The 12029-nt window shown below is 48.7% G+C and overlaps 1 protein-coding gene across 1 annotated transcript in view; it reads left to right on the top strand.

Annotated features, from left to right (window-relative positions):
* Positions 1 to 12029, top strand: part of reck (reversion-inducing-cysteine-rich protein with kazal motifs) — a 99445-nt gene that overhangs the window by 48290 nt on the left and 39126 nt on the right. The window contains exons 5-13 of the mRNA XM_080794150.1: positions 1151 to 1236; positions 1469 to 1516; positions 2085 to 2118; positions 3030 to 3227; positions 4257 to 4524; positions 5145 to 5318; positions 9307 to 9519; positions 11192 to 11328; positions 11745 to 11888. Coding sequence (XP_080650276.1) covers positions 1151 to 1236; positions 1469 to 1516; positions 2085 to 2118; positions 3030 to 3227; positions 4257 to 4524; positions 5145 to 5318; positions 9307 to 9519; positions 11192 to 11328; positions 11745 to 11888 — 1302 coding nt within the window. The remainder of the gene's footprint in view (positions 1 to 1150; positions 1237 to 1468; positions 1517 to 2084; positions 2119 to 3029; positions 3228 to 4256; positions 4525 to 5144; positions 5319 to 9306; positions 9520 to 11191; positions 11329 to 11744; positions 11889 to 12029) is intronic.

Below are 12029 nucleotides of genomic sequence, written 5' to 3'. Positions count from 1 at the left end.
CGCTATCTGCAGGCCTGTACTATATAGACGGGGGGCTAAATCCACCTGTCAGAGCAGCCGCTAACGACATCCAGATGTGCTGCATGCGGGGGGGAGGGTCTGGTCGGAAACCGTATGATCAGGTCTATGTACGTGGCTCGGTCTGTCTGTGTTTATATACCGAAACCCCCTTCACTCCTTTAAAAGGCATGATCTACTGCAGACGGGTGCAGTACTTAGTTTACGCTAGTCGTTGGTTAGAGCAGTCATTAGTCCTACAACCTATCCCTCACCTTAACCCTATAACCTCCCACGTGGGCAGCACACCTAAACCTAACCTTAACCCTCTCCCAACGTTTAACGCAACCCCTCACCGACCTTAATCCGGTCGTCTTAACGCACCCCTCACCAACCTTAATCAGGTCGTCTTAACGCACCCCTCACCGACCTTAATCCGGTCGTCTTAACGCACCCCTCATCAACCTTAATCCGGTCGTCTTAACGCACCCCTCACCGACCTTAATCCGGTCGTTTTAACGCACCCCTCACCAACCTTAATCTGGTCGTTTTAACGCACCCCTCACCAACCTTAATCAGGTCGTCTTAACGCACCCCTCACCAATCTTAATCAGGTCGTCTTAACGCACCCCTCACCAACCTTAATCAGGTCGTCTTAACGCACCCCTCACCAATCTTAATCAGGTCGTCTTAACGCACCCCTCACCAACCTTAATCAGGTCGTCTTAACGCACCCCTCACCAATCTTAATCAGGTCGTCTTAACGCACCCCTCACCAATCTTAATCAGGTCGTCTTAACGCACCCCTCACCAATCTTAATCAGGTCGTCTTAACGCACCCTTCACCAACCTTATGTCTAACCAATGACTATAGTCTAAACTAAGTATGCACCCCCTGCATAATATTGGAATATTGATATATTTTTTATTTCAGTTGTTATACAATTCCAACCATGCAAACATGAGCCACTTTAATTAGGCCTACTTCAGTCAGTATTAGTATAGCTTAATGGCTAGTTTTACGATTTTATTGTCTTTTTTAATGTATTTGCCAGCCTGGTAATAGTCAAAATATGGCCCTTGAGGAAAATGAATTGGGGAACCCTGCCTTACACTTTCACTGAGTTGTTGGTTTGTTTGATTCCCTCCCCAGGAGTGTCCAGGAAGTCAGAAGGATGGGTGGGGCTAGGCTGCTGTGAGCTGGCCATCTCAGCAGAATGCCGCAGGGAGTGCAAACAGGTGACACGCTCACTGCATCCTGCACACTCCGGCTGTCAAATCAAACATTTTAATCTTTTATTTTATTTTGTTTTTGTTTATTCAGACAGCAAGCAATGGGTTAAACGCTCCCCTTTTCTCTTCTTTCTTTCATCATCATCATTCTATGTGTATAATGCTGACAGAGCATCTATGTGTATCAGTGTACTCAGACAGCACTGTCTTCTGTCTCTCTCTCGCCATATCTCTGCAGGCCTCGTCCAAAAACGACATCACTAAAGTATGCAAGAAAGATACGGAGGTAAGTGAAGGGGTGGTGGGGGTGGAGAGGTACTGTACAGAGAGCATTTGATGGAACACAGCAGCCAGCACACCAATAAAGAATACGTGAATGAGACAGTAGTGATCACATTGATCTATGAGTAAAATAAGTGTCCGGCACTATAGTATGTACAGTTGATTTAATCTGTAACGTTATTCTTATTCATACGGTCACTTTTTGTTAACCAGCACCCTTGTAGATCTGCTATTTTCAAGCATGCAGCCAAATGTAAAATCAGGCATTATAGTATACGACGCCATCACGGCCCGCCGGAATACATTTTAGTCGACAAAATAAACTGTGGATTTAGTCGACTAAAATCTTGTGATGTGTAGTTGACTAAAACTAGACTGAAACGAAAACATTTCACGTGACAAAAATATGGCGACGACCAATTGAAATTTGAGTCAAAGGACTGACTAAAACAGCATCAAAATGTGTGCCGTCAAAATCCACATCTCTCTTTGCAGTGAATTGCTGAGTCAGCATTCAGGCGTGCGTGACAGCTCTGCATTACAGTGACATGATGTTTCTCTTGTCCTTTCAGAAACCCCTCTACAGCTGCATCACCAAAAATGAAAGTAAGCCATTGCCCATCCATCCATCCACTCATCCATCCATCCACTCATCCATCCATCCATCCATCCATCCACTCATCCATCCTGTCTTATCACCTCCGGTCAGGGACAGACTTGCAGAGCATGTTAGAAAGACCGGGGGCTGAAATTCCCCAAAAGGGCATTTTTGGGGGGCAATAAATAGCGGTTCTACATCAGCTATTTTCGAGGCACCCTCTTTAGCTATACTGGAGACGCGGCGGATTTCTACACAGAGCTCAGGCCCACTTTGAATTTGTACACACACACACGCACAGCCACACACACACACACACACACACACACACACACACACACACACACACACACACACACGCACACACACTGCAGTCAGCAGATTAGAAATGTACGTGACTTGCCTGGGGGGTGGGGGGGAGCCCAGCAGGATGTGAGGCCGTGGACTTCCTGTCCAGTGCACGCGCATATGTGTGTGTCTAGACAGTCTGAGATGAGATGAGATGAGTTGTTGTCTGCATGCTTCTTGTCCCTGTGTGGAATGCTTAAAGACACAACGAACTGAGGCTTTGCTGAGGGCATGGCAGCCTTGTTGTGTGCGCTCGCTCGCTCGCACGCGCGCGCGCGCGCGTGTGTGTGTGTGTGTGTTAACATTACTATACACTGAGGCTGTGCTCTGAGGGCACGGCAGCCTTGTCGAGACAACTGGAGGACAAGCAATAGTTCTACTGTCCAACCCTTCATTCTGTGACCAATACGCGCTGTGCCGCACGCACGCACGCACACACACACACACACACACACACACACACACACACACACACACACACTGTCAGCTACAATAATAGTAGACTAGAGCGCCGTGACACGAACTGCAACAATCAAATGTAACTTTAAATGTGTCCATTTAACCCGTCCAGTGGGCTCGACGTGCTGCGGCTACGCGGGGCGCCACACCACCTGCCGGGAGTACTGCCAGGCCATCTTCCGCACGGACTCGTCGCCCACCGTGTCGCAGATCAACGCCGTCACCGAGTACTGCCAGAGCCACAGCGCGCAGCTCATCGGCTGCGTGGGCAACTACACCAAGAGTTACCCCATACGCAGCCCCATAGACAGTGAGTATGACTATAACTTACCCCATACGCAGCCCCATAGACAGTGAGTATGACTATAACTTACCCCATACGCAGCCCCATAGACAGTGAGTATGACTATAACTTACCCCATACGCAGCCCCATAGACAGTGAGTATAATTTACTTACCCCATACGCAGCCCCATAGACAGTGAGTATAACTATAACTTACCCCATACGCAGCCCCATAGACAGTGAGTATAATTTACTTACCCCATACGCAGCCCCATAGACAGTGAGTATAACTATAACTTACCCCATACGCAGCCCCATAGACAGTGAGTATGACTTACCCCATAGACAGTGAGTATCTACCCCCCCCCCCCCCCCCCCGTGAACAAAAATGGCAGCTTCCTTACTCAGCTCGTGGGGGGGCTATACTGTAGTTCACAGACTCTATATAGCATTCGGAGATTGTGGAATAGTTGTCTGGCTACTAGGGCATTCACTTCTAGTCACTTTTTTACTAGTTGACTAGTAGCCTAGTTTACTAGTCGACTAGTTGTTTAACTAAAACGACTAGTTGTTTAAAAAAAACACTTTTTTATTTCTTTTTTTTGGGGGAAATAAATATTTGTACATTTAAAAACGGTGTACATTGATTGAGGAGTAGTATAGTAAGTAGCCTTGCCGAGCCTTGAGGCCCATATAGGGCAGGAGCCTATCGCCTGTTTCTGTAGCGTGAGACACCCCCTGGACATGACGCTAGTATGTCGCAGGGACTTACCCCCCAATCCTACCCTTGATGCTGAGTGTCAAGCAGGGAGGCACTGGGTCCCATTTTTACAGTCTTTGGTATGACCCGGGCCGGGGATCGAACCCCGACCTCCCAGTCTCAGGGCGGACACTCTAACCACAAGGCCACTGAGCTGGTACATTGATGACTATAACTATAATCTATACCTGATCTTGAGGCCTATACAAAACAAGGTCGACTAGTAGCTCAATGCCCCCTACTGGCCATACGCGAGACGACTCTATGCTCAAACCTCCCCATCCTCCACCTCCAGGTCTGTACTGCTGCGACCGCGCCGAGGACACCCACTGCCAGGTGGCGTGCCGGAGGATCCTGCGCACCATGACCACGGAGCACGAGATCATGGAGGGCCTGATCGACGAGTGCGGCTCCCAGCCGCTGCCCCAGGACCCGCTGTGGCAGTGCTTCCTGGGCTCCGCCCACCCGCCCAACGCCAAGACGGACGAGGTGGTGTCGCCGCCCGCCAAGATGGACTGCGCCAAGCTGCACTGCTGCGCCAAGGCCAACACGTCCCTCTGCAGGCATGTTGGTGTTTTTTTTTTTTTTGTACCATTGTTTTTGTACTTAAATAGTTAACCCGTTTAGGCCTGACGTCAAAATAAAAAAAGAAGTCTTCTGAAAGAATATTTATGTCATTGGGACAGTATTAGACACTTTTTTGGCAGTTTGAAATTGTGACCACTTGCTGGGGACAGGCTAAATACAGGCATTTTTGGGTACAGAGCCTGCTTTCAACTAATTCAGATGGAATATGAAAAAAATTATAATGAAATTAATGTCATAAGAATACACTGTAACTGTATTACATATAACTTTGCAAGTGCTTTAATTATTATGAATTAATTAAATTTTTAACATAAATAAGGCTATAAATGTGTGGGACATTTTTCCACTTTTGTCCCTCATCTCAAGAATGAGTGATATATATTCAAAGATGTGTGCCGCCTTTTCACGATTTTTCAAAAATAGCAGACACGTATATACACAGATCCATATAAATAAAATGATTTAATATATACGTCAGCCGCACACGATGTGACCTTCGCCTTATTTTTTTACAGTCTATGGTCTTGCCTCTCTCTCTCTCTCTCTCTCTCTCTCTCTGTCTCTAATGTCTCTCTCTCTCTCTCTCTCTCTACAGGGACATGTGCCAGGAGATCAGCACCAACTGGGGCACTCAGACGTGGCAGGAGTTTGACCAGCTGTGTGAGTACAACCCTGTGGAGACGGAGCTCATCACCTGCCTGGCGGACGTACGAGAGCCCTGCCAGCTGGGCTGCAAGGACCTGGCCTACTGCACCAACTTCAACAACAGGTCAGTGTCTCTCTCTCTCTCTCTCTCCTGATCTAACTGCACCAACTTCAACAACAGGTCAGACCGACCTCTCAGAGCACCAGGTGCACATCATCACTGTGTAGCTGCAGCGCTAACTGATGGCGCTCTAACGACCTCGCTGCGCTGGGCTCTGTGCACACCATAGAGTAATGAAAGGATAGAGTCCTCTCCTCTCCTCTCCTCTCCTCTCCTCTCCTCTCCTCTCCTCTCCTCTCCTCTCCTCTCCTCTCCTCTCCTCTCCTCTCCTCTCCTCTCCTCTCCTCTCCTCTCCTCTCCTCTCCTCTCCTCTCCCCTCCCCTCCCCTCCCCTCCCCTCCCCTCCCCTCCCCTCCCCTCCCCTCCCCTCCCCTCCTCTCCTCTCCTCTCCTCTCCTCTCCTCTCCTCCACTATTCATTTCGATGGAAGTTGCTCAGTGGCGTTTTGAAGCACCCGGAAGTCTGCCGGAAGTACAAACTCAATGGAGTTGGAAAAGGTATACATTTTCCAGCACCTTTGAGAGCGAGCTTTAAGCTGGACGGGTTTTTGTTTCATTTTGAAATGAAAGGCCATCGCTTTGGGCATGTGAGGTTTCTCCAGCCGACCAGAGTCGATATTTCGCCCGCGTCGACGTTCACTTTGAAGAACTATTACGTCATTCGGGGACGGCAACCGGAGACCTCAAAGTGTTTATACTGTGTAGGTCTCCCCTTCGGCTAAATCCAATGTTTTTTAGAAGTCGGCGATGGCACAGGGCGCCCCCCCACCGTGCGTGTGTGTGTGCGTGTGTGTGTTTGTGCGTCTCCTCCGGTGTGCTTTGAAGAGCTCCGGTTGATCGCGGTGTGAGTCGCTGGCCCCTCGCTGTGGGGGCTTCAAAAGGCACAGGACCCCTCCTCACCCCCCACTCGCCTACAGGACCCCGCATCAAACACACATGAAGCTGTAGGGGTCCGTCTCTGTGTTGCGGGGTGTGTGTGTGTGTGTGTGTGTGTGTGTGTGTGTGTGTGTGTGTGTGTGTGTGTGTGTGCAGGGCCGCTTTTAGGGTAGATCGAATGGTGCGAGGCCTCGCGCTAGGCAGCGTTTTTTTTCGTTTTTTTTAGAAACACTTTCCATCTCAGAGTCAGAGCTAATATAGGCAGGGGGCGGTTATTAGCGCTACGCACGGCGGCTAGAGCAGGGCTCGAAATAGCGACCATTTTGGTCGCAAATGCGCCTGAATTTTAATCTGTGCGATCTCAAAATATAACTGGGCGCACCAGTGCTACTGCATATAATTACTGTAGTGCGACCAAAACGATCGCGACCGAAAGTGTCGCGGGCCGGTTCCCTCCCGCGAGATGATTTAAACTTGTAGAGCATAAAGATCCGAGCATGTAAAAAAAAAAGTAAGTTCCTAGTCCATTCCTGTCCAGAGTTATGATTGTTTAAAGAAATATCTCCTTGGCTTCTTCTACTTCCTCTAACCTCCCGTCAGTCCGTGGACTGATTGGGTGATCAACATCAGCTGGACCTGAGGTCCTCAGCTGTGAGAGACAACAAAAGGGCTCAATTGAATGGAATGTGTGGAGTCACACACACACATTTATGATGACGTTATGAAAATAACTTCTCATAAATATATACAGTAGGCCTATATATATATATATATATATATATATATATATATTTTTTTTTTTACTTCAATCAAAAAGCAGGCCTACATAAAACAAAGGGTTTTGTAGCCATTTACAAATTCAGAAATTATAGCAGAGACAGTATTTAGAATTTAATTATATTTTCAACTGGTTTATTGCCACAAAAATAGCATCTCATACCAACTGGCTTGTAGGCCAGTGGTTCCCAAAGTGGGGTCCGGGGATCCCTAGGGGTCCTCGGTTAAATGATAGTTAGGAACCAAATGGACCCTTATGGGTCTGAAACTCTGAGAGTGTACTACATACTATGGGTAAACCAATTTCACTGTACATTTGTACACTCAGTTAAATTAACTTTGATTTTATGGGTCCCAGAGATAGAAATGGGGAACGGTAGCCTAATTCAGGTCAAACTGGGGGTCCTTGAAATGTAAATAACTGAAAATCACTGCTAGAGCCGTAAAAATCTTCTCATATGGGGGTCCCTGGCATATATTTTCAAATGGGGGTCCGTGGGCTAATGAGTGTCAATTTGAGGGTGCTTGACATGAAAAATGTTGGGAACCACTGCTGTAGGCTACAAGTGTAATAATAATGAATGTAAAAAATCGATTACATATTGGTGCTCGTAAAATTTTGGTGGGTGCTCCTAATTTTTTTCTGGTGCTCCTTCATTCTGAATTTGGGAGCACCAGTGCTACCAAGTAAAAAAGTTAATTTCGAGCCCTGTAGAGGCCCTGAGAGTTTTCCCTGAAAAATATCGCATCGCAGATCGCAGCCCGTTGCGGTGCGCTGTGCCGTGCTGGCTTGCACTGCAAGTTCACAATGCGTTGCAGCGCGACGCGTTGTGAGCTTGTAGATCGGCCGCGCAACGCATGCAGTCGAATTATACACACAATGGAAACGAAACAAAAACAAGTTGAACACGTGTACTGTAGGCTAATTGAGCGGGGCGGGGGTCTCGAGACGTGGCCAAAGTCATTTCCGGGGGTCCTCATGCAGCCAAGAACCGTTGGGAAACCCCTGATCTAATTGGCCGCCGGCTGTGTGTTGTTGGCGGCCTTGGTGGAGGCGACCACACCCCCCCCCCTCCCCCCTCCCCTACTCCCCACCCGCCCGCACACCCAACAAACCCTCGGCGTGATGGAAGCCCTCCCAAACCCACCAATTAGCTGACTCACTTCAGAGTTGGACCCTCCAATCAAAGATCAGAGAGGCTTCCTGGTTGCCGGGCGGGATTAGAGGAAAACAACCATCATGGCTTTATTTTTATTTTTACCTCCTCCGTGCTTAACCTCAAGAGAAGCTTGAGGTTACCTACCCCCCCCCCCCCCTCCCCTCCACCCCCCCTCCTCAGGGCACACAGCAGCCACTGGCGCGTGTCCAAGACATTTCTTTAGACTAGTGATTCTTCCCCAGTGGTACAAGTACATTTACTAGTACTGTCTACTAGGGCGTTAAGCAACTAGTTTACTAGTCGACTAGTAAATCCACTAGTTGACCTTGTTGGTACTTTTTTTCCCCCGATTTTGTAGGCCTCAAGATGAGGTAGATTATAGTTATAGTCACCAATGTACACAGTTTTTTAAATGTACTAATATTTTTTTCAAAATAAAAAAACATAATAGGTAGTTATACTAGTTAAACAACTAGTCGACTATAGTCGACTAATAAACTAGGCGACTAGTCAACTCCTCAGGCCGAGACTCAACAGAGAGATTAGATGTTTGCCATGCATGAGGCACCCAAACTAGTGAAATATAGCAGATCTACAAGCCCTTTAACGGAAATGTTTTTTCAATTTTATTCTCCGTTTTATTTCGTTAGTTTTCGTTAAAGGTATATTCAGTGATTTCACTTAATTCAAATATCACTTGTTTTTGAGTGGTGCAACCACTTCCTTATGGAGCCTTGTGTGTGTGTGGCTGGGTGGGTGGCTTGCTGGGTGGGTCTGAGCACGAAAATAGCATGGTTGTTTTTCACCACCTGTGCGCACACAACCTAACACACACAAACACACACACACATTTTAACTGTATATGTGATGATTTTGGGTGTGACAGTACAGTACAGTACAGTAGAGGGTACAATAGAGGGACCCCCACACAGTAACTCTGGGCTCTCTGGACTCCCCGGGGACCCCCAGAGACCCCCACATGCTAACTCTCATTTCTGTACCGTTTCGGACGTGGGGCGGCCCCTCCACTGTATTGCGTGCATGTGCACATCTTGTTACCGGGGCGGACCGGTGGGGTTTTCCAAATCACCCAAATCTCTGAATGCTCCTTTAACCATTATAACCATGCGCTCTCCTCTCCTCTCCTCTCGTCCCCCTCCGCCTCCCCTCGCCCCACGCAGGCCCACGGAGCTGTTCCGCAGCTGCAACGTGCAGTCGGACCAGGGCGCCATGAACGACATCAAGCTGTGGTCCAACGGCACCATCAAGATGCCCTTCATGAACATCCCGGTGCTCGACATCCGGACGTGCCGCCCCGAGATGTGGAAGGCCGTGGCCTGCTCGCTGCAGATCAAGCCCTGCCACAGCAAGGCCCGCGGCAGCGTCATCTGCAAGTACGTATACACGTTTAGAGGGGAGGGAGAGGGAGAGGGGAGGGGAGGGGAGGTAAATTAACGTAATGCCATGATCCTGGCCTTTATTGGGTTTTAAAGGCGTTCCTGGCGCTGTTAGTGGGATTTCATGAACAACTATGGAACAACTCACATTGCATCGTGAGTTGTTCCATCCTTACATGCCTATAGTATACATACAGTGCATCTCAGCACGCTGTATTGACACGCAGACTGAGTGTTCAAGACTAGCAGGCACATGTTTAGTACATAAAGGAAACATGCAATGGCAACAAGGCTGGGGGGGGGTCCATGAATGCTGACAGAGTCGTGTTATTTAACCCAGAGGGTCTGTCCACAGGTGGATTTAATTTTAAGCCCGTCCCGGAAAAAAAACCAGCAGATCTACAAGCTCTGTAGCGTCGCAAGCCGCCACGCGTTGTGAGCTTGCAGATCGACTGTTTTGGCGGAGGCGCATGACACGACACGAAACCGAGTATGGACCAGGTGTTATTCAGCGCACTGCCTGTTACACCATGCATACGTCAACACCACTCGCACGTGCGCGCGCGCGCGTGTGTGTGTCTCTCTCTCTCTCTCTCTCTCTCTCTCTCTCTCTCTCGTGCATTGCCATGTCTCATTCAACCCGCAGACAGCATGTGAATGGTTTAATAACCAACATGTTATGTGTATCTAGCCGCGTAGCGCGATTTTATTGGCGCGGGAACGACGAGAACAATATCAAAGTTACATTATCGTCTGAACTGTGAACGACAATAATGTGCGACATGAATGTCATGTCGACGGTATTATTATTCCCAACGATGGTTTTCAGATGCGAAGCCGACGGCGGCCGACACTCAAATCACTGTTGAACTTAAGAAACACGTTCACTTTGTCGGCGCTCTGCTGGTGACGCAGTGACGCGGCGTCACGCAGTCATGTGTTTCTGCTTCACACATTTATCTAGTCAATTAGATAGACCCAATGTCAAGGAATTAGTCCCTGAAACTAATTTACACCCAGTGTCAATTAATTAGTCCCTGAAACTAATCAAAGAAAAAAAAAGTGTTATATGAGATGAAAGCAGACGATCCATCCGGGCCACTCAAAATGTACAAAGGAGGAAACAGACTTCATTATAAGCGGAGTGGCGCTGTCACGTTTGTGCATGCGTGCGTGCGTAGCAGCAGCGTCAGAGGCTGTCGTTGGTCTCGTACACACGTGGTGATGCGCTAATCCTCTCCTCGTGTGTGTGTGTGTGTGTGTGTGTGTGTGTGTGTGTGTGTGTGTGTGTGTGTGTGTGTGTGTGTGTGTGTGTGTGTGTGTGTGTGTGTGTGTGTGTGTGTGTGCGTGTGCGTGTGCGTGTGCGTGTGCGTGTGTGTGTGTGTGTGTGTGTGTGTGGAGTGAGTTGAGTTGCACCAACCGTCACGTCTTTCAACAGCTTGGGAACATCGTGGAACGAAGACAGTGGAATCTACTGTTGATTTAAACTAAAAGGTTGATTTAAAGGTGTACTCCTCTCCTCTCCTCTCCTCTCCTCTCCTCTCCTCTCCTCTCCTCTCCTCTCCTCTCCTCTCCTCTCCTCTCCTCTCCTCTCCTCTCCTCTCCTCTCCTCTCCTCTCCTCTCCTCTCCTCTCCTCTCCTCTCCTCTCCTCTCCTCTCCTCTCCTCAGGTCAGACTGTGTGGAGATCCTGTCCCAGTGTGGGGACAGGAAGCGGTTCCATGAGGGTCAGAGCCCCGAGCGGATCTGTGACCTGCTCTCCCCCAATGACGACGTTGAACGCTGCATTCCCCTGGACACCTACCTCAGTGAGTGTGTGTGTGTGTGTGTGTGTGTGTGTGTGTGTGTGTGTGTGTGTGTGTGTGTGTGTGTGTGTGTGTGTGCGCCTGTGTGTGTGCGCGTGCGCGTGTTTTTCTTTTCATAATTTTTATCCCACGATTTTGTATTTGTAACCCATTTCTTTCCACCCATGAGTGTCAATTATCTAATGTAATCCTGGGCGCTATACACTTCCTCTGACAATCTGGGGAGAGCAACGGACTGACCTCGTACTTCCTTTTATGCATGCGTGTCCAAGTTGCTCATGGACACCGTTTTAGAAAATATAAATAAGTACGTACACGAACCCGTGGACTTGGCGCCCTCACTGTTACTAACGTTTTTGGTATTGTCATCCACCCCCACCCCCCCCCCCCCTCCAACATACATACACACACACACACAGCTCCCAGCTCTCTGGGTAACAGCATCGTGGAGGAGGTGATCCACCCGTGCAACCCCAACCCGTGTCCCAGCAACCACCTGTGTCAGGTCAACAGGAAGGGTTGCCACGACGACCTCAGCTGTCTGCCCTACTTCTGTGTGCCAGGTAATGCACGCACGCACGCACACAGACAGACAGACAGACAGACGCACAAACACTCGGATTCCTGAACTTTTCACCCCCGACCCCAAAATAATGCTGCAGCAACCCCAACTATACTGTAATCCCCTGATGAATTGTTTTTGC

The sequence above is a fragment of the Protomyctophum bolini genome (genome assembly GCF_963924005.1).
Source record: "Protomyctophum bolini genome assembly, chromosome: 21".
NCBI lineage: Eukaryota > Metazoa > Chordata > Actinopteri > Myctophiformes > Myctophidae > Protomyctophum > Protomyctophum bolini.
The sequence above is the reverse complement of the archived record's forward strand: the minus strand, read 5'-3'. Positions and strand labels throughout refer to the sequence as shown.